At 49.7% G+C, this 25,709-nt stretch overlaps 1 protein-coding gene and 1 long non-coding RNA gene across 2 annotated transcripts in view; both read left to right on the forward strand.

Annotated features, from left to right (window-relative positions):
- Positions 1-293: 293 nt before the first annotated feature.
- LOC143637880 (uncharacterized) lies at positions 294-12,733 on the forward strand. Its single transcript, XR_013154513.1, has 5 exons — positions 294-352; positions 574-736; positions 2,820-3,033; positions 11,007-11,194; positions 12,682-12,733. It is a non-coding gene; the product is annotated as an uncharacterized LOC143637880 (long non-coding RNA).
- Positions 12,734-12,751: 18 nt separating this feature from the next.
- The window catches only part of LOC143380317 (uncharacterized), a 69,330-nt gene continuing 56,372 nt past the window's right edge, over positions 12,752-25,709 (forward strand). The window contains exons 1-9 of the mRNA XM_077105165.1: positions 12,752-12,890; positions 13,127-13,329; positions 14,371-14,485; positions 15,775-15,890; positions 16,057-16,287; positions 17,370-17,484; positions 19,791-19,888; positions 20,055-20,171; positions 21,143-21,257. Coding sequence (XP_076961280.1) covers positions 12,779-12,890; positions 13,127-13,329; positions 14,371-14,485; positions 15,775-15,890; positions 16,057-16,287; positions 17,370-17,484; positions 19,791-19,888; positions 20,055-20,171; positions 21,143-21,257 — 1,222 coding nt within the window. The 5' untranslated portion in view covers positions 12,752-12,778. The remainder of the gene's footprint in view (positions 12,891-13,126; positions 13,330-14,370; positions 14,486-15,774; positions 15,891-16,056; positions 16,288-17,369; positions 17,485-19,790; positions 19,889-20,054; positions 20,172-21,142; positions 21,258-25,709) is intronic.

The raw sequence follows: 25,709 nt of genomic DNA on the forward strand, positions 1-25,709 counted from the left end.
AGGGCCCGTCCACTCGGTCCCACGGCCACGAGGGGCAGCCGCAGGCCTCACCCCTAGGAAGTTGGAGACAGGTGAGGACGCTAGTTAGTTGCTGTCCCACCCTAGCTCACCAGCTGAGGTGACAGCACGGCTGGCGCGGCGCCAAGGGCCCCGCCCTCAGCACGCAGAGGTTGATGCGGAAGCGAAGTGGGGCCGTCGCCAGGGAGACGGGGGCGGGGCCTATGCCAGGGCGCAAACTTGGAGCCGCGGTCGCGCAGCTCCGTGTGGGAGGAGCCCGGAAGTAGCGCCCTGGAGGCGTGGCTGCAGTTCCGGGTGTGGCGGGTCTGGCTCCCGGGATCCAGGAGCGGAGAAGGTGAGCTGGCCCGGAGCCGCCCCAGTCTCGGTGCCTACACGAGGGTGGGGCCCCGGGAGGACTCTGCCTCCGCCCTGGAGCCTCGGTCCCGGGCTGCCTGTCCCCTGGAGCCGCCGGGGCGGTCCCCACAGCGCCCACCCCCGACCCCGCTGTCCCGGTTCTCACCTGAGGGCTTTCGTCGGCGGAGCTACTGGTCACAGCTGGTGGATTTTGATTTGCAGGGTCCTGTTCAGGATGCGGTGGCCTCAGCAGTGTGGCCTGCGCCGCGGACCTCAGAGGAGAAGAGGTGGCCTGACCCCCAGGCCCCTGGAGAGTGGGAGGGCGACTGAGGAGCCCAGTGTGACCTGGGAAGCAGGAGGCGGTTTAAAAGACAGACCCGCCCAGGTACTTCAGGTCTCACTGACTCTGTGTCCTTTTGTTTTCCTGTCGCACCTGTGGATTTTGTTTTAAGTCCTCGCTTTAAAAACCCTTTCCTGTTTCCTTCTGTGTACCTGACCCATCATTTTAAACCATGTTCCAAGGTCACTTTTTGGTGTATGTGTGGTTCTGGGGATTGAACCCAGGTCCTTGAGCCTGTTAGTCAAGTGACCTACCTGAGCTACACCCTCAGAGTCCCTTGTAATTTTTTTCCCCCTTGGCCACAAGGACTAATTGCCAAAGCTGACCTCAAAGGTTCCTATTCCTCAGCCTCCCTGGTGGCTGGCATGACAGGCATGCACCTGGGACTGTCACACTCTAGCCTGTGATGGGAACTCATGTGCATCTGTCCAGGGCTGAGCATGGTCATGCAGAGCTGTGCTCCAGGCTCCCTGCAGGGCTGTGGAGGCTTCTGCTGCCCAGCAGCCCTGGTGCCATGGCCAGTGCTCCTCCCAGCCTAGGGCAGGCAGCTGCCCATTGCTGTAGGCTGACCTTATTTTCTTCTTATGGCACTCCTACATTCTCTGGAGTATGTTGGATGGTTTGTCCATTAGGAGTCTAACAGGTCCTCTAGAACGTTCAAATAATTAGTAAAATTCCTAAAGAGTAAGTGAGCATGCACAGAAATTGGGCTAATGTTTTGGGAAGAATGATGTTGGATGATATTTTCATGGCTTTAATACATCATCCAACATGAAGTTACATTTTATTACTTACAAAATAATAAAATATTGAAGCAATACCATGGGCTGAGCCAAAATATATCCTCAGTATCTTAGGCATTCTGTAATAAATCTGCATCACTTTGGGTCATTCCCCTCATATTTCCTTTGAGATATTTTCTATGTGAGGCTTTAAGAAGAACAGAATATTCTATAAAGAAAACCTTGTGATCTGTGCAGTATAAAATTGAATAGGTTCATTTAGAAACCAGAAATTCTATTGAAAGGTATTTGCCTGAGCCAAATAAAACCTATTTCTAGGCGTCCTGGTGAAGACAAGGTTTTATCTTTGTATGTCTCATTGTCTGTAGGTTTTTTTGTTGTTGTTAGAATGAAATTCATAAGTTGGCAAACCATTTTATCAGATGTGTAACTAGATGCCATTGAAATTACCCACTTTTAAATGAGACATTTTGTGCATGAACACTGCCTGTCTGCACCTTTTTTAAAAACAGGTCTGGGCTCAGGAGCCCAACTACCAATGTTAGCTGGAACATGTTCTTCAGTTTGGCCTATCCGCCAGTATCCCCTGAGGTCATCTGTTAATCATCCTCGTTACCCCTGCTCCCTCACTAGCTTTCATAGAACCCACATGCTGTCTATGAGTCAGGGTCACCAATCCCACAACATTGCGTTTGAGTATCCAAAGTCCCACGTTTCACTTCGCCATGCCTGACACAGGCAGTAATATTTATCAGGAAATGTGAAATTTTCAAAGATCCAATTCTATGTGCTCCTTTCTCAAAAAGCCTTAGGCAGGGATATAGCATACATAAATATTAAGTAAAGACCATAGTTTTTAAAAGTCATAGATACCTTTTATTTTGGAGGAGGTATTATTTAATAGGGAATTCCAACAGCTATGTAATAGTGAAATGGTAAGTCTTCCATCCATTTTATTCTTTGTTTCTGATGATTTTTATGAGTAAGAATAAGATACTTCCTTGTTCCAATGCAGATGTTGCCCACTTCTGTGAATGGATGCACGGTGTCACCTGCTGCTTGGATGTCTGCATGTTGTGCTTGACACTAATATCGTATTTGGTAGGTGGCAGAAAGTCAATACGGAAGTTAAGCTCTTGTGTTCTAGCAGGTGTGCTGAAGATCCTTGGTGTGCCACCTTCTGCAATACATGCTGCTCTGTTCGTGTTCCTTATTGACTTCCTGGTGATGAGCATCATGGTCTCCTGGTCTTTGAGAATGGCCAAGCATTGCTCTGTGAACGTGGAAGATGGGCGTGTGGAAGGCTCCAGGGAGAAGGGATCATTGATCATGCACTCTAATCCATATGCCTCTTTAATGACCTGTTTTTCTTCTTGGGTTTTAAGGGAGACAGTGCCCTCAAATACTTCTGTGCAGCTGGGAATGCAGGCTTCTGCTTCACCTTGAAGGAAGCATTAATGATTCATTACCAGAAGATATGAGAAGAGAGAAGTGAGCCTCTGGTATCATGCAGTTTCCTTGCATTGTCTATGGGCTAGAAGAGAGAAAAGTTGCTTCATGAGATTTGATGCCCTTTTTCCTGAAGAGTTCCACACAGAGGTGAGTCCCCAGCATGTTCAGACACCATTTCAGACATCCTTGTTGATGGAAATGAATCACACCCCCTGATGATGTGGAAGAGCTAAAGATGGGTTTGCTATGAATTTTCTGTTTCATTCATCAGGGCCTGAGTCAGGCCAGCCATTGTGCTGTCAGTGCATGAGCTGCTGGTCAAATGTGAGGAAGTGGTCTTGCTGTATGAAAACACCACCCTGATTCAGGGAGCCAGAGGCAGCCTGTAGTCCCTTAGTTTTCCTTAAAAGCAGATTGCTGTGGATGGCCTCTGGCCTCGTCATGCAGCCCTGCTCAGAGTAGGGGATTGAGGGTCTAGGCAGATCCCTAGTTCCTTTGGACCTTTATTACCATTGGGCCTTCCCAGGGTCCTTGGACTCTACCTGGTCTTCTGGGCTGGGTCAGGGGAAGTGAGGTTTGGAATCCCCCTCTGTGGAGGATCCCCGGCCCCCAGCCACTTGAGGGCAGGCACAGCCTTCCCCAATTGTGTTTGAGGGGGAGACTTCTCCCACCCATCCTCATCCATGCTCATCCCACATTTTGTAGCTTGACACCTGAGGACCTTTATTCATTGACTTAGTGGTTAGTGATGATGGTTGCTAAGACCAAGTGACTCTTTCAAGGTCACATCTCTTGTATGGTAGGGCTAGAGCATGGATCTTCCTAATTGATTTCATGGGACTCTCTCATGGAAACTGTGACTGCCTCCTAAACACACACTCTACATTTGGAGTGTCAAAATTCTTGGCACTGCCTCCTTGGCAAGTGTATCTTGTCTTCTACGTGGGAATTTCACAAATATTTTCGTTGGGTTTGTGGAGGTCATGCAGAAGGGATTTCATTTGAAATAGCCCAAACAAGAAATACCAGTTGTCTTTTTCCCACATGGATGTGTGTAGTGAACATCCCTTTCTGTGGGCTTGCATGAGTTGCTCCTTTGAATTTGTTGAAGAATGGTTGGCTGGGGAGCAAGGTAACGAGAGATGGATATCCATGGTTGTCCAGTATTCTGAAGTGAAGAATGTATTGAGGATGTGAAGGCTTTTCTAGCCAGTTCTTATGGCTCAGTCAGGGATCAGTCAGAGGATTCTGTCTGGTAGACTCTTTGGAACAGATGTCAAAGTGGCCTGGTCTTACCCTGTCCAGGACTGAATGCTGAGCTTGAATGGGAGCTTCCTGTCATTTCAAGCACTTCCATGAGTCTATCCTCTGTTCTCTTGTATCCACGTGGTTTCTAACAGGAAAGCAGAACAAAAATTGAAAGTATGGTGATTGATTATTTATACCAATGTTATTTCAATCAACTTTGTATAATACGAAATTAACTTTCTGCTAGTAAGATTTCATATGTGAGGAAATAATGAAAATATTGGGGTTAGGGGATGAGAATATGCAAATCAAACATTTTTGAGCACCAAGACCTGTTTTTTGTTTTTGTCTTTGTTTTTTTAACTTAAATAATAAAGTGCCAGAGGACCACACCTGCCATTCAGCCTCAAGGACCTCCAGGTCCAGCCTCCAGGTGGCCCATTTCACCAGGGTGTGTGGGACCACACTGTCCTGGGATGAGAGAGCAGTACCCACGGATGTCGTCATCTCACAGAGTAGATATTACCAGAAACAGTAGGGAGGTAGTGGCACATGAGGAAGGGAAGAGCTCTCAGGATGGGAAGAGGGGGCCGCGTCGAGACTCATTGGGCATGGCAGGAGGCTGCTGGGTGTGGTGTTGGCCTGGGCCCACTGAGTGGGGCAGATCAGTGGTCTGTTTCCCTGTACCCTCCTCTGTAGCCTGTGTTGGCAGCAGATCAGGGAACTGGGATCAGAAGTGCTCCCAGTAACACAAGCACCAGCCCCCACAGTGTGTGCCTAGCCGTTTCCCCACCTGGCCTGACTTAGTGCTTGTCTTGCCTCAGGGCTGAGACCCTACAGTCTCTGATGAGGGTGTCTGCGGTCCAGATCCACCCTGCACGGCCAACATGCTCAGACCTTCAGCTGGGTCCTAGGCTGCTGGAACCAAACCCTGTTAACTGGGTGGCCAACAACAGAGGAAATGTCTTCCGTTGAGCTCCAGAGGCTCAACACAGTAGGTGTTGGGCTGTCCCAGTGCCATAACCCCTCCCAGGTTTCAAGGGGACTGTCCCCCCAACTCTCCCAACCCTTGCCCACTCTTCTACTGCTGTCCATGATCTGTGGTTCCCGTATGGGCATCCCATCCTGGCTCCAACCTCACATAGGCTCTATCCCCAAGTCTCCCTGGTCTCTAGGTCTAGACTCCCCTCTTCCTACAAGAATATAAGATATTAGATTTGGGCCTCGTTGATGCTGTGTTCCATCATGTGAGCTCTTAGCTTCATCACTGTACAAAGACTCTTTTTCCACATAAATTCACACGACTTTTGGCTGCCTAAGAATTTTCGGGGGACACTTTTCTAATGAGTACACTTTCCTTCCTTCAGATCTCTCCCCACTGAGCCTTCTTCTCATCCTTGTCCTAGTTCCTTTATGGCAAGTTCCCTCCTTATGGCTGAGAGGACCTAGTGACCCCTGGATTCACACATTGTGTTTAATCACCAACACACTGCAGAATTCTCCATGGGACTGTGGTGTTTTGCATTGGAACCCACCCCGTGACCTCTAAAAGTGGTCTAGACAATTGGATTGGCTCCCTCCCTCCTAAACCTCTTTGATGCCCTTTAAAGTAAGTTATTCTTTTGGATTTCTTCCACAGTAGGCAAATCCTTGGATCCCCTGCTAGAAAGTCTTCCAGCCTGAAAGTCAGATGTATCCAGATGTTGAATTGAAGGATATCAGCTCCTAGAAGCCCTCATCCTGGCTGCAGTGTTTCCTCCCCTCAATGCAAAGCAAGAAAGTGCAGTTGACCTGCACCCATTCTTTTGTATCCATGGTCCCCACCATCTGGAAATCCAAAGTATCAGGAAAGGAGTTGTGTCTCTCTGGACAGATACTTCTCTCCTCCTTGTTTCCTGGATCTTACAGTGTTACAGAGAATGACACTGCCCTTTCATTGTATTAGGTGTCAGAAGTCATCTAGAGATAATGGAAGTGCTACAGGAAGAAGATATGCAGCGTTTAGATGCAAATACTCTGGCATTTTTGTAAGAGACTTGAGCTTGTGTAGACTGGTGTTTTGGGCGGACTTTAGGATTTCTTGTAACATTTCTGGTTTCTGGACTTGGGAGTGTTCAGAACTTGAGTGTGAGTCAGCCCCATGGGGATGTGGTAGGAGGGCAGTCGGAGCTGTTGTGCAGAACCTCCGTGATGTAAGGCCACATGCAACACTGCAAGCAGCAGATGAGAAGGGAGCCCTCTCCCCATGTGTTCAGCTTAACTCTTGTCTTATCCAAAATTATGACTTGTGAAATGTTGCAGAAATGGACTCATGCCAAGAAGTTGGGATGTTCTGGGGAGCATGGACTGTCATTCTATTCTGTCTCTGCATTATGATGTGTTAGTGGGTGGGAACTTGAAGATGTGCTTAGGCCATGGATTCTCCTTCCCTGGGATGGGGGTTCTCAAAGCAGCCCTTGTCCCTGTTTCACCTGCTTCCCCAGGAGGACACAACAAGAACGTTCTTACAAGTTGGCCCCCGGTCTTAGTCTTCCAGCCTCCCAAGTTTGAGAAATAAAATCTGTGCTGTGAATTACCCAGTGTCTTGTATTCTGCCATCACAATACAAACTATGCTAAGATGAGTCAATCAGCAGTCTCCCACGTGTTTACATTGTGGTAATTGACACCAAACATCCGTTTTGTAATTAAACCATTTTGGAGTACACAGTTGAGTGGCATTAAGCATGTTCATGTTAGTGTATAGGCGTCACCACCATGCATCTCCAGAACTCTCGTGGACATACTCTTACCATCAATGCTGAATTCTACTGCCCTCCCAGGCCCAGGAAAAGAACATTGTACTTTATGTTTTTATGAACCTGATAATTGAGAATCTGAGATAAGTGAAATCCTCCAAAATTTGCCTTTCTCTGGACAGGATCATTTTCAAGGGATGCAATTCACCCCTACTCTTGGGCATATCAGGTCCATTGTCAACTCTGCAGGTGTTTCAATTGCACTCTCAGTGACAATGTTGACTGTGTGCACATGAGCTGTCTGTCCAGCTCAGATCCCAGGATCTAGGGTCTTTGGTTCCACGCAGCCTATAGATTGCCTCCTCCTCCAGGTCTCTGCAGGCCAGTGGCACAAAGGCCCTGGGCCTGGTGGTTTCTTTAGGTGAGTGCAATACGTGTCCACTGTGTCCTGGGTCATGATGGACTATTAATAGAAGCAATGCCTGGATACTCCTGGGATCTCAGTGGGCTCAGCCTGTGTGCTGAGAATTGTTGTGACCTCCTAATTAATGGGCCCCCAGAACCCCAGAGAAGGGCAAGTCCAGAGCCAGTGGAACCTCAGTGTCTCTGAGAGAACTTTTGGGGTGGGGGGCCAGGATGCATTGATGTGATGACTCTGATGCAGAGTCACGTACTTCGAATCTAGGTAGAGGTGCTCAGGAGCAGCCTGGGCTGGCACTTGGGTTCCCCACCTCCACACCTGTGTAACATCTTGGGGCTCTGAGAAGCACAGCAGCCTGACCATGTGAGGGCATCTGCTGTCTCTGCATACAGTGAGCTGGGTTTTCTTCACGTCTCTCAACAATTCCACATAACATCAGCTCTGAACCAAGAGTCCTGGGCACTTAGTTGAGGCTCAGTTAGCTCCCACCTCTCTCTACCTGACAGAGCCCTCCTGGCTCCCTCTGCACTCATTGCGTTGAAGATGAAAACCTGGAGGGTGGGACTTCCCGTCATCCAGAAGTTCCCAAACACATTCCACTGTGTCATTTGTTCCTGGAACCCAAATGGTTGGAGTGGGCCACAAGCACCCTGGCATCCATGTGTGGGAACCATGGTAGTATAATGAAGAAACAGGAAGGAGAGGGGTTGGACTGATCAGTACAGATGGCAGGGCATAGTACAGAGTGGAATGGAGAGTTCTCTCCTGGGGTGATTGTTGTGATGTGCAGAAATGCTCTGCTGGTGCTGGGGTGCCCGCATGGTTTCCAGGGTCTTGAAAGGCTACAGATGCCCACAGAGTTTTCTTAGATGCACATAGTGGGAGGCCCATTGCCCACTACGTACCTGTGGAAGAAGTGGGAGACCCCCTACTGTGTGGAGGTGCCATCTAGAAGGCAGCCTCAATTCTCTGAAAAACTTGATTGGAAAAAAGGGTATGGACCTGTGCCTAAAGGGCCATATATGCTCCTGGAAGTTGGTGGTGGCCGTAGTTTTCCATCCATTAAGTACTCCCTCACCCACTAATGTCCTTGTGTCCTTGAGAAAGGCTCTCCCTTTCCTGGTTTTCCTGAATAGAAATCCTCTTGCATCTTGAGTCAATAGGGTTATGCACTGTGCAGAGGGGGTTGGTCCACTGAGCATCTTAGAGACTGTCCTTTATGGAGCCTAATGATCCTCATTGGGGAATGAAGCCAGGGTCCTAACTGTGGTTAGTGTGAGGACACCATGGTTTCAGCAGAGGGAAAGAAGGACAAGGGAAACTCAGATGTCCCTTCTTGGCCCCTGGAGTTAGAGGACTTACCACTTTGCACCTGGGATCAGGTGCATTTCCTCGAGGACACGCACACTCAGACGTAAATATTGAGTGTGGGTTCCTTTCTGGGGTCCAGGGCTGTTGTTAGCCACCAGGAATGACAGTGCTCTCCCTGCTGAGTGGAGCCATTTTTGCCAGGAAAGAGAGCCCATGGTCACGCCTTGTCCAAAGCATCCCACGCCAGGGACTCCCATCCCTAGCACTCCTGTCCTGAAAGGAAGCCACTCAGAGGCAAGGTGGGTCCAACCACCTCCCATGTGTTCACTCATCACTGTGTTCCAGCAGTCACCCCAGTTAACAGTCCTGATGGGATTGGAAGTGGGTCAGAATGTCACCCTCATGAGCTCTACCCTGCTACAGCTGCAGTTCTGCAGTGGGAGAAACACAAAACCTCAAAACACATGCACATGAATGAAAAGAGCAAGAGCCAGAGCCCAAACAGGCCAGGTGTGGCAAAGACAGCTGGAGTGCCTAGGTTGGGACTCAGAATTATGTCAGTGGGGTGGCATTGTGCTGGCACCAGCATGATCTCAGAGAGCCAGCCCTGCTCATTTTTGGGAGCAGTGTGTTGGGGAAGGCAGCAGAAATTGAGAGGCAGGATTGAGTTTGGCCCTAGGAGGAAGTTGGGTAAAAGGCCAGTGTGAGTTGGAGGGCCTGGGCAGATAGAGAGAGGCCAGGGCACAGCCCAAAGCCTAGAGACTGCACTTGATGTCCGGGGTTGTGAAACACTACCTCCCCTCTTACTCACAACTGAGAGCAAGAGGCATTGATAAGTTCAGTTTGTGTGTGGCTGCATCCAAGGTGGCTCAGCTGGGCACCTCTGTTTCCTCTTCTCAGGAGGCTGGGAGTCCAGGCTCCACTGAGGCTCGGCTGGGAGGATCAGAGTCTGAGTTTATGCCTGTGTTCCTGGTGGGATCCGTGTTGGCTGAGCCTCAGTGTTTTTGTAATGAGAGGATGGGTGACTGTCATGTCTTTATCCCAGGACACACTTGCTAAATGGATTTGTTTGGTCTGAGGAGGAAAGAGAGAGAGGGGAGTGGTGCTGGAGACAGGGATGCAGGCAGGGGTCATGGACTTGGCATAACTCAGTCTTGGAGATGATATCCCATCACCTGTAGCCACTTCAATTCCCATGAATCCAGAGGCTGAACCCCTTGAGGTGAGGGGTGAACTGGTTCTGGGCAGCAGGATGCTGTGGTACCTCGGAGTCTCTGTGAGACCCCAACACTAGACGCACTTGGCCCTTTTGAAATCTTAGGAGAAGCCTTGGGAAGTTGTATGGCAGAGGGGAGCAGCCTCTGCATCTCAGTCACCTCCAACTTGTCATGGTGTAGAGTGGGAACTGCAGCCACGAAGGGACGGACATTGGCCACGTCCCAGTGTGGGACAGAGGCCTGATTGAGTTGGGTGCATTCTCTGTCTCTCTCCTTCTTGTGATTGTCCCATCTCTACATTTGTGCTTTAGCCACCTGTGAGTCCCATCTCTGGTTTCAGAGAGAATAGAGGGTGTTATGGGCCAATAGACACAATAAACCCTAGAGATTAGATGCTACCCTACTTTCCAGAAAAGACTGGGCACACCATGAGTTGCACAATGATGGGACCAGGGTCCAAAAGCTGCTGAGAGGGAAGGACTGGTTGTGAATGCACTTTTGAAGGCTCCAAGCTGGAACTCTAGTGGCACCAAGCAGGGCAGATGCTGGTGGGGGTATTTGGGTAGTTGTTGGTGAACACCTGGGCACCTTTTATGGGTAGGCATGGAGGAGAAATCAGCAGCCCATAGGGCTTTTGAAAGTTGTCTTATGTGAAAAGAGGGTCAGGTATGGACACAGGAAATGACATCATTGCCTTGACAATGGATCAAACAGAACATGGAACCCTGGTATCCAGGCACCCACCTCACTGACCAAGCCATCCAAGTTCATTTGGTTGGAGCCACTGGAGTGAGAAGGATGTTCTCCTGTGGTTGCAAACAATGCCGAGCCTCAGGCTCCCAGGAATCTCAGGGGGGCCAACTAGCCCTTTTGTGGCTACAGTGGGTGAGGCTTCAACTTAGACGCCAGAGCCTCTGGCAATTGTCGCAGAGGAGCTCAAGAGAAACAGTGAGTAGCACAGGGCAGGTGAGCCCAGCAGGCCCTCTATCTGATCCCTGATGAATGGCCCAGGACTCCTATTCTGACTGTGTTTGTGTGTGTGTGTGTGTGTGTGTGTGTGTGTGTGTGTGTGTTTGTACTGATGGGAACTGTCCCATTGTGCTTTGACTCTAGTGTATTCGCACAAGTCATTTTTCTGTTTGTCACCATTTCCATTTTGAACCCACCATTCTTGGTCCCAACCCAGGGTGAAAATGATCAGAACACGGAGGAGCCCTTCAGGGTACAGAGCCTTGAACCTTACAGGCAGGACCAGCTTAGGAATGAGCTCCTGCCTGTCATTTGTGGGAGGAATCTACATTTCAGCAGCAACATGGGGTTCATCTCCTGGGATTTCATCCCCACCCAGCAGGTGCTGGATCTCTTGTTCCCAAGGTAAGCACCAGACCACCAAGCCCAAGTGTGTAGCCCCCTCATGCCTGGGTCTTGGGGCTGCCATGTACCTCTCAGGGACCCAAAGGTTTGTGATCCCTAATGAGATAGAGGACCACACTCATAGTGGAATGTCCGTCCCGAATGGGACGAGTCCTGGAGGTGCCTGCCACAGGCTTGCAAGGGGAATGAACTCCCCCTCTCAGGCAGAGAAACCATCCTGACTCCAGCTGATCCACAGAGGTCCCTGGAGCAGTCCCCACACACTAGGCACCACAGCTCAATGGTGTTCGCTGAGCTCATTCCCAGGTGGACTCAGTGAGGCCAGGTGGTCTTTCTGGTGTGATGTTGGCTTCGTGAAGAAAGTAGATCTGTGCCAGAGGCGTCTCAAAACTCGGGCCTTGGGAAAAGCACTTTTTGGTTAATAAAGACATGTTAGTATACATAGTGGGATAAAGCGTCCTAGTTGGGACATAGCTGGACAGGGGCTTTGGACATGGCAGCTCCCACACCCAGAGATATGTGGGAATCAGCAGTTTGGGCTCATTCCCTGATGAACATGTAGAAAGCACCCACTGTGTGAAGACATGTTTCCAGTCACGTTTCACAATTCAGTGAAAAATGGGGTGCAAATGACTTCCATTGTGTCCCTTTTCATGGGGGTCAGCCTAAAACCATAGGTGCCATGAATACATATCCTACATGAGACTGCATCCCTGACTCCATGAGGCATAAGTGCACGTTGTCCTCTTCAGTGAATATGGTGGAACCCTGGACCAACTTCAACATGGAATGGGCTTGGGGTCAAGAGGGTGGGCTCCTTGTTTCCGGAATAGGGACCTGCAAGGTGATTTGACTTGGGAAGGCTGAGGAAAGACTGTTTTCCCCAATTCTGTTTTCTGCCTGCAGTGTAAGGTGTGGGGCTTCAACAGTAGGAGGGGTAAGGCAGGGAGTTGTAGGTGGAGTCATGGTGCTCTGGGGAAGCCCCTGGGACAATGGATCCCCACACACTACACCTCCCTGTCCTCCCCCAGGGCCACAGAGATGTGGCCTGCACTCATGGGAAAAGAGAGGTCCACTGCTACTCAGGGGGACTCAGTGAGAGCTTACAGAGAATGAGGTAGCATTGCAGCCCACGCCAGGGGAGGAGGTGTCTCTTGAGCCCTGAGAAGAGTGGGCAGGAGGACAGACACTCCTGGAAGGTGCATTCCAGGTTGGAGAGCAAGTAGCCAAGAGGAAGAAGAGTGTCAGGCCTGCCCAGAGGAGGGGAGAGCTGGTCATACCATGGATCTAACGCTCCTTCGTTGAAGGTTCTTTGTCTGTAGCGACCTGTCCTGTCCCTGCCCGTACAGCCACTGTGTCTTGTCTGAGGTGGACTGGTGTGTTCAGAACCAGGGACGGTTCAGGAGTGTCGGGTCAGAGGTTTGCTCTGGAGGCCGTGGCAAAGGCAAGGCCAGGGTTTTGCTGACTCCACACCTGCCTCCCCACAGTGCCTCACCTTCCTTCTTGGGGACCTGGGTGAACTTCTACACGGAGGCTTCCCATCAGCCTCCAGGCTCGCTGAGTCTGCAGCTGCTGCTGCCATGCATGTGGCTCTTGCTGGTTGGCTTGTATCTGGAGCACCAAGCACACCGCCTCCAGGCCCCAACTGAAGATGGCATATCAAGCCAGGCAGAGCCAGAGAGCCAGGCGGACTGGGGTGAGTACCTAAGGGTATATGAGGAAAGGTCCGACTGTTGTCCCACTGCGGGGTGTCTGTATGCCTGGTGTTGGGCTGGAAATTAGGATAAGCCTCTGTCCACTCAGGAAGTGACCCCAGTCTGCAAAGAGGTCTTGTGTGGGCTAAGGGCCTGAGGTCTTCCTGGCAGCAGGGGTATTGTCTGTCTGTGCCAAGGTCAGGGCAAGGCAGCCATGTTGGCATCTTTTCTCCTCTAGCTACCAGCTCAGTTCCTGTCACGGCTCCTAAGCCAACCCCAGAGCCAGAGCCTTCTCCCTGGGAAGGGGCAGAGCTGGAGCCCAGGACATCAGGGGTCTCCACTCGGTATTCCTCACAGCCCCAGTACAATAAGCGGGTGAGAGGCAGATGCCTCATTCACGTCTACCTAGAAAATGAACCGACAAAGTATAAGAGCATCCTGGTGAGTCTTCGAGCAGGGGAGTCTCTTGGGAGCCCACACTGGGGAAGACCAAGTCCACAGCAAACACCTTGGACTAGGCCTGTCTTCTTGAACTGGAGCTTCTGGAAGGTCAGGAAGGAGAGCAGGAAGTGAGGAAGAAAGAGGCGGGAGAGTAGCAGCATGCCAGGTCTGGGTGGGAGTGGGCCTTTGTGTTTTGGGGTGTGCAGGTCAGAAGTGCAGGAGTGAGTCCTGGGTTCAGAGGAGGTCAGAGAAATATCGAGAGTACAGGCCATCCTCTACTGATCTTGGTATTGAGGAGGAGTATATTGAACAATGGAGGTTGAAGCAGAGGAGTTGGCAGTCATTTTCTTGTGTGTGGGAGGGGACATGTTGCTGGTTGAAGGGAAGGGAGCCATTGTGGGATGATTAGGGTGGGTAGGGGCCCATTAGTGTCCTAGTTTGCATGTATGAGAATAGAGATTTAGCGACTCTCTCTGCAGAATTTTCCTGGGCGTGGAGTATCCATTACGAGACTCTGGTGTCCACCTCCAGGGGAGCCATGTTGAACCACTGCACCTGCTGGGTCCGAACCTCCTGACACCCCAGCAAGCACTGACACTCTTGAGGCCAGCAACTTCCATGCCTGTCATTAAAGAGTCCTAGTGTGTGTTGTGCCCTGGCTGTCAGGACCAAAGCACCTAGGGTTTGTGCCTGGTCCACACAAAAAATGCAGCTACATCCCAGACCAGAGCAAGAATATGGAAGTCCACTGAACCATTCCTCCCATCTTGATGGGACTAAAGTGTGTCTGTACAAAGCCTTTTGGTCCTTATTCCCTTGTCCCTATAGGGCATAGCAGGTTGAAGCAAACTCTTGTACCAAGATTGGCCTAGAAGCACATAGGAAGACCCCACATGATCACATGAAGGCCTCAGGTAGCAGGGTAACAAGATGGTGCCCTTGTGTTGAGAGCTCAGTTGTCTCTGATTGTCCTTGAGCACTGTCCTCTGGGTAGCTACTCCCAAATTCCCTCTCTGATGAACTTTCTCCAACCCTGCTCAGGTGACCTGCCAGGACACGACTCCAGTCATCATCCGCAGGGCCTTAGATGCACACTTGCTCCAGCAGGAGGATCCAGAAAACTTTGAGCTTCTGCAAATTGTCTCGAACCATCAGAGTAAGTGGAACCATCAGAGGGTAGGGAGCAGTGAGTCACAGTGGGCTCAAGAAAACTGGGAGCCAAAACACAGTGTGCGTCCACCAAATGCCCAGGAAGAGTATGGTGGGACTTGTGCATAAAACAAAGTGTAATGATGGGGCATAAATCTGCAGGTCCTTCATGATCCCCAGGGGCTGTGGACCTGCCTATCATGTGTTCTTTCCTTGGCCTGAGGAGGCATTGCAAAGCTATTATCCACGAGGGGCCAAGAAGAGAGGCTTCTTTGTCTTGTGTCAAAGAAGACAGACAACCACAGGGTGCCTACTTTGGCAGCCTTTCCTGACCTAGATGAGTACATGAGAAAAGCAGTTCAATGAAGAATCATTTCTGGCTTCCAATCTTTCTATTCATTGCAAACTGAGTCCACTTAGGACCAGAGGCCATTTCTAGAGAGAAGTGTGTGGTAGAATAGAACACTTCACGGCTTGTAAACTCTTCTTAGGGGGCGGGGGGGAGAGAGAGAGAGAGAAGAGACAGAGAGAGAGAGAGAGAGAGAGAGAGAGAGAGAGAGAGAGAGAGAGAGAAGAAGAAGGATGAGGAGGAGGAGGACGAGGAGGAGGAGAAGGAGGAGGAGAAAAATGAAAATAAGTTGAAGGAGGAGACAATGAATAAGAAGGTCAAGATGACTATAAGAAGAAGCATGAGGAGAAGATGAAGAAGAACAAGAACAAGAAGTATAACAATAAATTGATTAAAAATGTGAATGAGAATTATACTCATGAGGAGGAAATGCAGAAATGGGGAACTCAAGAGATGGCACAGCCCTGCTGTGGACATCCTCCACCCACGCTCAACACACCTCCAAACCATACCCCTCAAATTAGTGTAGCCCTGTATGAGTGGATGAATCCACTGGCAAGGTGGAGGCACCCACCATCAAGTGCTTTTCCCCAAACCCACCTGTGATCATTGCTGCAGTGGGTAGAAAATCATTAACACATGAGTCTTTGGGGGCCAATCCAGATACAAAGTCTAGCTGTTTCTCTTTGGTGGGTCCAACGTGAACTGAGAGGTTCTGGGGTGCAAGGGGCTATTTCCTTGAAAGGTGATCCTGTAGTGGACCTCCTGTGCATAGAGGGTCCTCAGGGAGGAATCAGTGGGGAGTCTTTGGTGGAACAGTAGCTGGATTCGGGGGCTCTCAGGTCTGTGTGTGAGACCTGAGCTAGCAGAGGTTCTCAGTTGTGGGGGATGTTGGGTAGTGTATTCCTTGAGTGTCACCTACCACGCCTCTGCCCCTGCCTCTCCAGAGCTGAGGATCCCTGCTGATGGGAAGGTATATTATGCCCTGGATGCCAGCGTGGATTACAACTTTCTGCTTCAGGAAACAGCTGCCAGCAAGTCGTTCAAGGTCAAGCCAAAGGAGGTAAACAGCCACCTTCTTCAGTCTTTACTCCTGGTGCCACTCCACATCCTCCAAGGGGACAAGAACCTCAGGTTCTGGATGGATGTTATAGAATGCCCATAGAGCCAACTGCCAGGCTGGGTGGGGTGCAATTGCTGGGCTTTGCTGATGTTGTCATCCCCCACAGTTCTTGGAGCCTTCTGTGGCAGTGGCATCCGGGATCCCAGCAGCTGTGAGCAGCAGCTCTGCAGTGGCTGCAGGATCATTGCCCCAGGCCACCCAAAGCAATGAGTGCTGCATGAAAAAAGTCACCAGTAGCAGCTCCTCACTGCTTCACTCCAGCGAGCAGGTGGAAGACAGCCGCTTTGTTCACGTCCTCCTAGAGGGACAGAGCCTGAGGGAGACAAAGCACATCCTGGTAAGCCCGACAGCAGGGCTGCCTCCTGGGTGTCCACACAGTGGAAGGAAGGAGACACAGCCAACCCCGGGGCTGTGGTGGGAAATAAAGGAGAGAGAGGTCCATCTTAAGGGCTTGACCTGAGGAGGGAGAGCATCAGCATGCCCAGCTCCAGCAGTGAGTGGGCCTGTGTATTGTGGGTTTTGCAGGCCAGAAGTGCAGACGGAAGTGCTGTGGGCAGATGAAGTCAGAGAAATGTCCAGAGTGTAGGCTGCAGTGTCTAGAACTTGGTATTCTCAATGAGTGAGGTTGGAGCAGAGGAGGTGGCAGTGACTTGTCACATGTGGAGGAGGGGATGTGTTCCTGGAGGCAGGGAAGAGAACCTCCTTAGCATGACTAGGTGTGGGAATTTGGGGTTGGGATCACCTGGGGGGTCATGCAAAGCTTCGGAATGTCAGCCTTTGCATGTATGTGAATACGGAGCTAAATGGGTTCTTGGCAGAATTTCTGTGGATGTGCAGTAGACACGCTAATGCTGCATGTGTCCAGCTGCAGAGGAGATATGTCCAGTGCCTGCCAGTGCTGAGTCAAGTACATCATTACAACCAGACCCGCACCGAGCTTCCAGAGGCCAGGGCCTCTCCAGGCTATCATGAAGCACTCAAGTGTACACTCTTGTATCTGAGTCTGTTTTGTGTAGTGGCAGTCAGGTCCAAAATTTTCAGTGCATCTGCCTCTTCCACCCAGAAAGGCAGCCTGCATCCCAGAGCACACTTGGTGCGCAGATCCCTGGCCCATTGCTCTCATCTCAGTGAGTTGAGAGTGTGTCTGTGCATAGGCAGTTTGGTCCTTTGACCTGAGTGGAATGTGACTCCCCAGGGGAAGGGGAGATGGCAGGTACAGACCGATATTTGTACCAGGATTGTTCTAGTAGCACATTGCAAGAACCCAGGGGGTATATGGAGGCCACACTCAGGTAGCAGGATAACAAGATTGTGCCCTTGTCTATGTAGCTGAGATTTCTCCTGAATGTTTGACCACAGTCTTCTGGGTAACTCCTCTAAAACCCATTCTCTGATGACATTTGTCCCACCCTGATCCAGGTGACCTGTCAGGAGACGGTGATGAGCCTCATCCGCAAGGCCTTGGACCAAAATTTGTTGCAGCATGAGGATGTAGACAACTTTGAGCTGCTGACAATGATGTCTGAGAATGAGAGTAAGTTGGACAATCAGACAGTGGGGAGAAATGATCCACAGTGGGCTCAGGATAACTCACAGCCAAGAGAAAGTGGGCCTTGGCCCCAAAATACCAAAGTGTGGTGGGCCTGGTGCAGGAAACCAACTGCAGTGATGGGCGTGTCCAAGGTGGAGGTGCTCAGTGAGGCCCCAGGGGGCTGCTGAACCTCCCTAAATGTGTTCTCCCCTGGACCTGATCTGGCAATGCAAAGCTAATATCGATGAGGGGCAAGGCAGAGAGAGGCTCAATCGATCATCAGTTTGGTTTATGGCTCACTGATAATGATGCCTTCAAATGAAGAGGAGGAGAACATGGGTCCTGATTGGATCAGCATTGCTATGGACAGAAGCAGCACAGGTCCCAATCCATGGCCAGGATATGAGAAGTCCTGCCTACTCACAAGAATGTCAGGATTGCAGCAACTGGGAACAGGACCTAGTGAAGAGGAAGTCAAGGCCAGGGGACAGCCTGTTTGGGTTCTTTTTGGAACAATTCCAAGTCCTCTGTGCCTGGGTGCCCATCTCCTGAAGGTATCAGAATGGCCAGGTTATTATTCCTTCCAGCAATAAAGAAGGGCATCTGAAGAACAGAGGCCACAATGCTGAGCTATCCAAAATGCCAGTGCTCTTTCCTTTCTTGTAGCCCAACACTCCTAGCCTCCACCATCCCAGCCTGTCCACAATAGAACCCACCATCTTTCGGGCACGTAAGTGAGTTTTCCCATTTTCACACACCGCCTCATTTGGGTTGGCTCTGTCTTACACGTGAGGAAGACTGTGGTGCAAGGAGCTGGGCAAGGGGCAGTGTCTGCGCATCTCAGGGACTTGGGAGGCAGCGCAGGAGGATGGGGATTTCCAAACAGCCTCAGAAACTTAGGGAGACCCTTTACCCAAGTCAAAAGGCCTGGGAATGGTCTCAGTGCTTAAGTGCCTCTGGTTTTATCCCTGGTACGAAAATAAGCCAGTCAATAAGGAATTACCAAACTGAGAATCTATGAAGGTGATTTCAGAAACAGACACTTTCAACCCAAGCATCAGTTGAGAGCAGGCTCCAGACCAGGGGAGGTTTGTGTGTAACAGACATCAAAATGGAGGACTACCGGGGGCCTGGAACCCACTAGGTGTGATGGCATCTATGCCTTATGGCAGGAGGGTGGCAGTGATGCTGACCCTCACCTGGATTTTGGAAACCTTGTTTTCATTGGGGAAGCTTTATGGAGGTGGAATCTATTGTAGCAATCCTGGTCCAGATGAGGTGCTGACTACCACAGGTAGAAGCCTGTCCAGAATGCGGTGTCTGTTATTCAGTCTTCCTGACTGTGACAATGACAAAGAAAGGAAGTCACTTGTCTTTGGTCTTGGTTTCACTCCTGGCCATTGATTGAGAACTGATTTCATCTTGGGGTTCTGAACAGAGGCTGCATCTGGGCAGAAGAGTGTGATAGATTTGAACTCTTCAGAGGACGCCCCACCATTGCCAGAGAAAGAAGGAGAAGGAGGAGGAGGAGAAAGAGGACACTCCTGAGTGGGGAGAGGATCACACGATGAAGAGCAGGAGGAAGAAGAAGAAAAAGAAGGAGGTGAACAGAAGGAAGGGTGGAGGGAGATACACAAGAAGAAGAACAAGAAGGAATCATGTAAGAACAAGAAAAAGACCCAGAAAGAACTACAAGATGATGCAGGACAGAAAGAAGAGCCAGAAGTAGAACAAGAACCAGAATAAAAGTACCAAGCAGACAGCTCATGATGAGAAACAAGGGGGAGGAGAGCGAACCTAGAAAACAGTAGAGTTCTCCAGGGCACCATCCTGCTGAAGTCCTCCCATGTCCATGCCCAACACACCTCTGATGGATACCATCTCTCCGCGTATTCATCCATGAGTGGATTCATCAAGGGCAAGTGGATGAATTCACCCATCATCCAATGCTTTCCTGAATGCCCATGTGTGAGCATGGCTGCACTGGGGAGAAAGGCCTAAGCACAGGAGCCTTTGCCAATCTTGATTCAAAGCCTAGCAGTGTCTCTTTGGCAGATCCAACCTGCACTGAGAAGTTCTGGGGCCCAAGGTGCTGTTTCCATTGTCAGGTGCTCTTTTGGTTTAGAATCCTGTACATCATCTTCTCCAGGGAAGAATCACTGAGGGAGTCTTTGGTGGCACTGTAGCTGGATAGGAGGGCTCTCCATTCCGGTGCAGGTTCGCCCTGGCGGAGACTCTCAGGGGTTGTGGGTGTTTTGTGGTATAATTCTTGAGTGCCACCTAACAATTCTCTCCACTTTGCTCTGCAGAAATCAAGGTCCCTGACCACTCACTCATGTGTATGTCCATGAATCCACGAATAAAATATTTCATCGTGAGGAAACGCCCCCAGGTCAAGGGAAAGGAGGTAAATACCTACCTTATTCAAGCTGTACTTGTGCTGCCATTCCACTCCCACCTGAGGAAATAAGAAGCCTCAGCACGTGGACATATGTGCTAGAAGCCCAATGAGCCAACTGACAGGCTGGGGTGGCTTTCTGTTTCTGGGTTTGCTGATGTTCCATCTCCCACAGTTCTCAGAATCAACCTGCAAGTCCTCCATGCCGCTTTCCCACGAGAAGGTGGGAGACACCTGCTTCATTCGTGTCCACCTGGAAACACAAAGTCCAAAGCTGGCCAAGACTGTCCTGGTAAGCCTGGGAGCAGGGGTGTCCCCTGGTGCTTACACCTGGGTGGGGAACAGACACTGGTCCAATACCATGAACTACTCATGCCCTCTTGAAATTGGAGCTTCTGGATGATCAGGAGGATAGATGGGAATCAAGAAGGGAGAGGTCAGTGTGAAGGGTTAGAGCTGAGATGAGGGAGAGCAGCAGCTTGTCCACCACCATGTCTGAGGGAGTCTGTGTGTCAGATGGCAGCATGCAGTCCAGAAGAGCAGAGGCAGGTATGGGTGACAGATGAGAATAGGACAGGACCTAGGTTGCAGGTTCCCCTATGGGATGCTGACCTCTATGGAGGAGGACAGCAGTGTGAGGTTCTGCGTGTTCCTTGAACAAGGAGCTGAGAGGGTCTCTCTGCAGAGTCGATATGGTTGTGGAGCAAGCACACCAAATGTCCAGGTAACCCAATGACCACCCTTGCCGGATGAGGTGCCCTCCTACACCCCAGCCAGCACTGAGCCTCTGGAGGCCACGAGCTCTCGTGGCTATCTTTCAGCACTCCTGTGTGTGGTCATGTTCCTGGGTCTGTTTTTGGCCCTGGCAATCCAGACCAAAGCCTCTAGGTTTTGTGCCTAGGCCATTCCCAATGCCGCCTGCATCCTCGGGCAGACCTGGGATCTTGGTGGCTATTGTCCCATTCCTCCAAACTTTTGGGATGAGATTGCATCTGTATGCAGGTAGTGGGGTCCTCTCACTTTGAGAGGAGTCAGCTCCACAAAGAGCAATGGCAGGCCCAGGAAGTCCTATGTACAAGGATTGGGCTAGTAGCCTATGGGAAGAGCCCACGCGATGAGCAGGAGGTCAGCCTCAGGTAGTAGGGTCATGGATGTTGCCCTTGTATTTAGAGTGGAGGTGCCTCCAGAATGCCCCTGCCCACTGTCCTTGAGTAGTCACTTCAAGGCCCATTTCCTGAAGGCCTGTCTCCCATGCTGCTCCAGGTGACCTGCCACGATAGGGCTCCTGTCATCATCCGCAGGGCCCTCGAGCTACACTTGCTTGATCAGGAGAACCCGGAGGAATATGAGCTGGGCCAAATCATCTCTCACCGTCAGAGTAAGTGGGACAATCAGGTGGCAGAGAGCAAGGGTCAGGATGTGGACTCAGGTCAACTCTTAGCACCAAAGAGTAGTCTCTGACCCCCAAGAACACTCCAACAGGTATGTTGGGTTCGTGCACAAAGCCAACTGCACTTCTGCTGGTGGAAGGTCTCGAGGTCCAATGATATACCCCAGTGGCTCCCCACCAGGTGCCCTCTCCTGGACATGAACAGGCATCCAAAGTTGACATCATTGAGGAGTGAGGAGGAAAACCTCTTTCCAGGAGCAGTATGCTTCATGGTCTGGGATAGGAGTGGTTTCAGAGGAACATGGGAATGCATGGGCTAAAGATGGAACTGGCATTTTGTGGACTGAATCAGCAATATTGAAAGCCTTCTGTGTGATCAGAAAACCACTGCCTGGGCAGAGCATTGCCAGGATTCTAGCAAGCAGTAACAGGATGAAATTGGGAAGAAAACACAGCCTGGGAGACAGCCTGAATCATCTATTTTTGCATAAATTCCATGGTCTTCTGCATCTGAGCCCACTTGCCAAGGAGTGATCACAATAGCCAGGTTATGACCCCTAACTAAAGCCAGATGAGGGCTTGCTGAGCACGTCAGACACAGAGCTCATCTGATAATAATGCCAGTGCTTTTTTGTTGGTTGGTTGGTTGGTTTTTGTTAGCCAAACACCACAGCAGCCATTATCCCAGCCTACGTATGCTGAAGACCACCATCCCTATTAGTTCTAGGATCAATTGTCTCCTATCTGAATGTACTGTTATGTTAGTAGAGTCTATGGAAGAGGAAGTCTGTATGGGGCCTTTGTAGCCTTAGAAATTCATAGCAGAGATCCCCACATCCAACCCAGAAGGGATGGAGGATAGGCTCTAGGTTAGAGGAGGGCGACAGGAAACACGTGTTCAGAGGAAGGAGAAGCGGGCTGTTGTATTCCCCCACTTGGGGTCATGGCACCACTGGACCATATACCATGTTGGAGGGAAGCATTCCCTTTGCTGGTCTTTGGAACCATTGTTCTCAGTAGGGCAGCATTTGGAATGTGGCCTCCATTCTTGGAGTCTGGTCCACATGGAGGCGGGCTCCACCAATGCAGAAGCATGGCTCTAATGTGGTATCTGTGCTGGTCAGCCTGTCCTCACTGTGGCCATACTTGAGGAAAATAACTCAGAAGAGGAATCCTAGGCCTTTTCTCCGGGTTTCATAGCTTTCTCTTTGGTTGTGCACTGAGGCTGTCCATAACGCTTTAGTGTGTGGCAGTGGAGAGCTCCTCAGTCCTTGCCAAACAGGGAGAGAGAGAACGAGGCTGGGAGAGAGGTAGAAGAGGGAAAGACAGAGAGGAGAGGAGGACCTCTACTTGGAGGATGAGGATACAGTGGAGCCAACAGGAACAAGGTACTATTGCCCAGGGCGCAACCCTGTTTAGGTCTTCCTCCAACCATACCCAACCTTTCTTCCAGTCCCTCCCACCTCCCAGTAGTGTATTCATCTTGAATGGGAATTTCATGATGACATCAGAGCACTCACCATCCAATGCTTCCCTCCAAACCCACCTATGAAGATGGCTCCTGTGGGGTCTGAATCTTCGGCACAGGAGCCTTTTGTGGGAGATTTCAGATGTAAATCTAGTGGAGTGCTTTGGCAGATGCAAGAGGACCTGGGATGTTCTGGAGTCCAAAACCTTTGGTAGGAACAGACATTAGGTCTGTTGAAGTGCTCTGCCTAGTTTTTCCTCAGGGAGGACTGTGGAGGCTGTCTTTGTTGGTATTGGTGCTGAATTGGAGAGCTCTCAGGTGTGTGGCTCAGGTTGTTTCTGGCACAGGCTCTCAGATGTTGGGGTATCCTAGGGAGCACCTCCTGAGTGCCACCTTCTTTTTGTACACCCCTCTCTCCCCAGAGCTGAGAATTCCAGCGCAGGCCAACGTATTTTATGCAAAGAACCCTCACACAGAATCCAACTTCGTGCTGAGGAAAAGGAGCCTCTCCCAAAACAATGATGAGTGGATCCAGCCTCAACCTCCCTCTCGTCCTGTAAAGAAGGCTCCAGCCCTCCTGAGGATGCTTGCAAAACCATTCTGCTGCTGTGTGCCTGGGCGGGGCTGAGGCAGCCCAGGAATATTTACATTGATTACTATTTGCTTGGAAAGTTTGAACCTATAGTTTGCCATTGTCCTTGACCTTGTTTAGTAACACTGTTGTTACTCTATCCTGTATTTGTTTCCATTAATATGTTATTATTTTAAAACATATTTGTTTTGTTACCTGATCTACTCTGATGATTTGTGTATACTAAATGCAGCAGTGATTCCTAAAGGACACATCCAAACCAGCAGGAAGGAATGTTTCATTCTATCAGCAAGAATTTTGGTTTTTAGGAGTTTGGCAGATGGCATTATCTGAGTCAGTTTTCCAATGGGGGCAATGAAGTATCATGGTACAAACACAAACAAAGACACACAAACACACACTAGAGCACACACACACACACACACACACACACACACACACTAGAGTTCACACACACTCACACAAGCACACGTACTCACTGAGAGATAGACAGATGGAGTTGGTCTCTGCTGAAATACTTTGGAGACGTGGTTCTGATTTCTCCCATTTTGGAGTATTCTAATTGCATAAGGTATCTTGCAAATGAATCCCATGTCTGAAGAAGACATGCATGTGTACTTCACATGCCACTGTCCACATAACCCCAAGGTCATGTCATGTAATATTTTTCACGTACCTGTGTTTTGACTGTGAACCATCCCATGAGGTCAGCTGTAGAATTTTCCACTGGTAGCATCACAATGGGGATCCACTCTTTGGATTTGGTGATATTTCCAATTTTCTTGATTCAGATTGAAAATAAATAAATAAATATATATATATATATATATATATATATATATATATATATATATATATATATATATATATATATGGTTTTTGATCAAAATTCTGCATTTGATGATAATGAATGCCATGCATCTAGGAATCTTTAGACTGTTGACAATGAATGGATGCCTATTGCCTGGACTGGTCTACAAAATCCTGTAGCATCTGAGCATGTGTGAGGGCTATACAGGTCTTGCAAAAAGTTCAGGTCAGATGATCCTGCACAAAGCTGAGCTCCTAGTAGTTCCACAACAGTGTAAGGGGCAAGGAGAAACTCACTTCCACACAGAAGTTGGGAAGCTACCTTATGAAGGTGATCATAGGTACAGGATCCTCTTGCTAGGACCCTTTTTCTATTGGGCCAGGACTGTGTTCTGAATGTGCTTGCTGAGAAGAGCTTGGAGTTTTCTAACTGAAGCAGTTCGTGCAAGCTGCTTCCACTTGCAGGAACAAAGTGTGTTCTCGTTGAGCACTTGGGGCTGTCCCTGGTTGAACTAGAGTGTCAGAAGCACTTGTAATGATTGGCATTCACGGTTTCACATTGAAGCCTGTGTGCCATCTGTCAACCACTGCTGGCTGCAAGTGGGGAATGGAAGCCATTTGCTGCAAGCAGTTTCAACTTGCAGGACTAACTTTGTTGTAAGTGGGCACATGGTGTTTTTTTCTGTGTGAGCTAGAAGAAAGCAAAACTGCTTCTTACAGGTGACAGGCATGCTTTCACATTGAAGACTCTGTGCCATTGATCCAAAACAGTTCACTCATGTGGGCACCTGCACTTCAAGTGTATGTTGTAAACGAGTGTGACAAATGGATGTCAATGAGACTTTGGAGAACTGATCTTCTCAGCTGGTCCTCTTTCCTCCTGCAAGTGGGTGATGCTAGATTCAAGAGATGTCTTTCTGGCACCCTTTGTGTTTCATGCCTGACCTGTGCTCTCAATGTGCTCACATGTCCTAGGTTCTGATCTAACTGTCCATTGAGCAGTCAGAACACGTGCTACTTCACATTCCTTACAGGAGACCAACCTATTCTCTGCCAAGATGAATACAAATCCCTGGTCACAGGAGAATGGAAGCCTATTTCCCACAACAACATGCATCAGGAAACATTGGGGTTTTCAATAAAAAACCAGGGACACCCTTTTGAAAAATCACTTAACCCCTGAAAAGGCGCCTGCCATTCTCCTTGCTGTGGGGGGGCGGTGTATTTGAGTCAATTTTTAAACACCTCTTCACAGTTGAGAACATCACTGCACACACACACAAAATAACAACAATTATAATTATTATTATTAATATTATTATTATTTTAAAAAATCACTGCAGAAAGGCTTGGAGTAGGAATGCAGCTCAGGACTGGACACCTGGGAAGCAGAGAGAGAGCTCCCCTCACCAGGACAGAGTAGCAACCCCAGGGGCAGTCCCTAGAGACCCACCTCCTCCAGCCACACCCTACTGCCTACAGTTACCACCCAGTTAGTCCCCACCACGGGTTCAATGCACTAATTAGGTTGAGGCTCTCCTCACTTGCACTGTCTCACACAGGAACTTCT

Source organism: Callospermophilus lateralis, chromosome 14 (genome assembly GCF_048772815.1).
Source record: "Callospermophilus lateralis isolate mCalLat2 chromosome 14, mCalLat2.hap1, whole genome shotgun sequence".
In the NCBI taxonomy this organism is placed as follows: Eukaryota; Metazoa; Chordata; class Mammalia; order Rodentia; family Sciuridae; genus Callospermophilus; species Callospermophilus lateralis.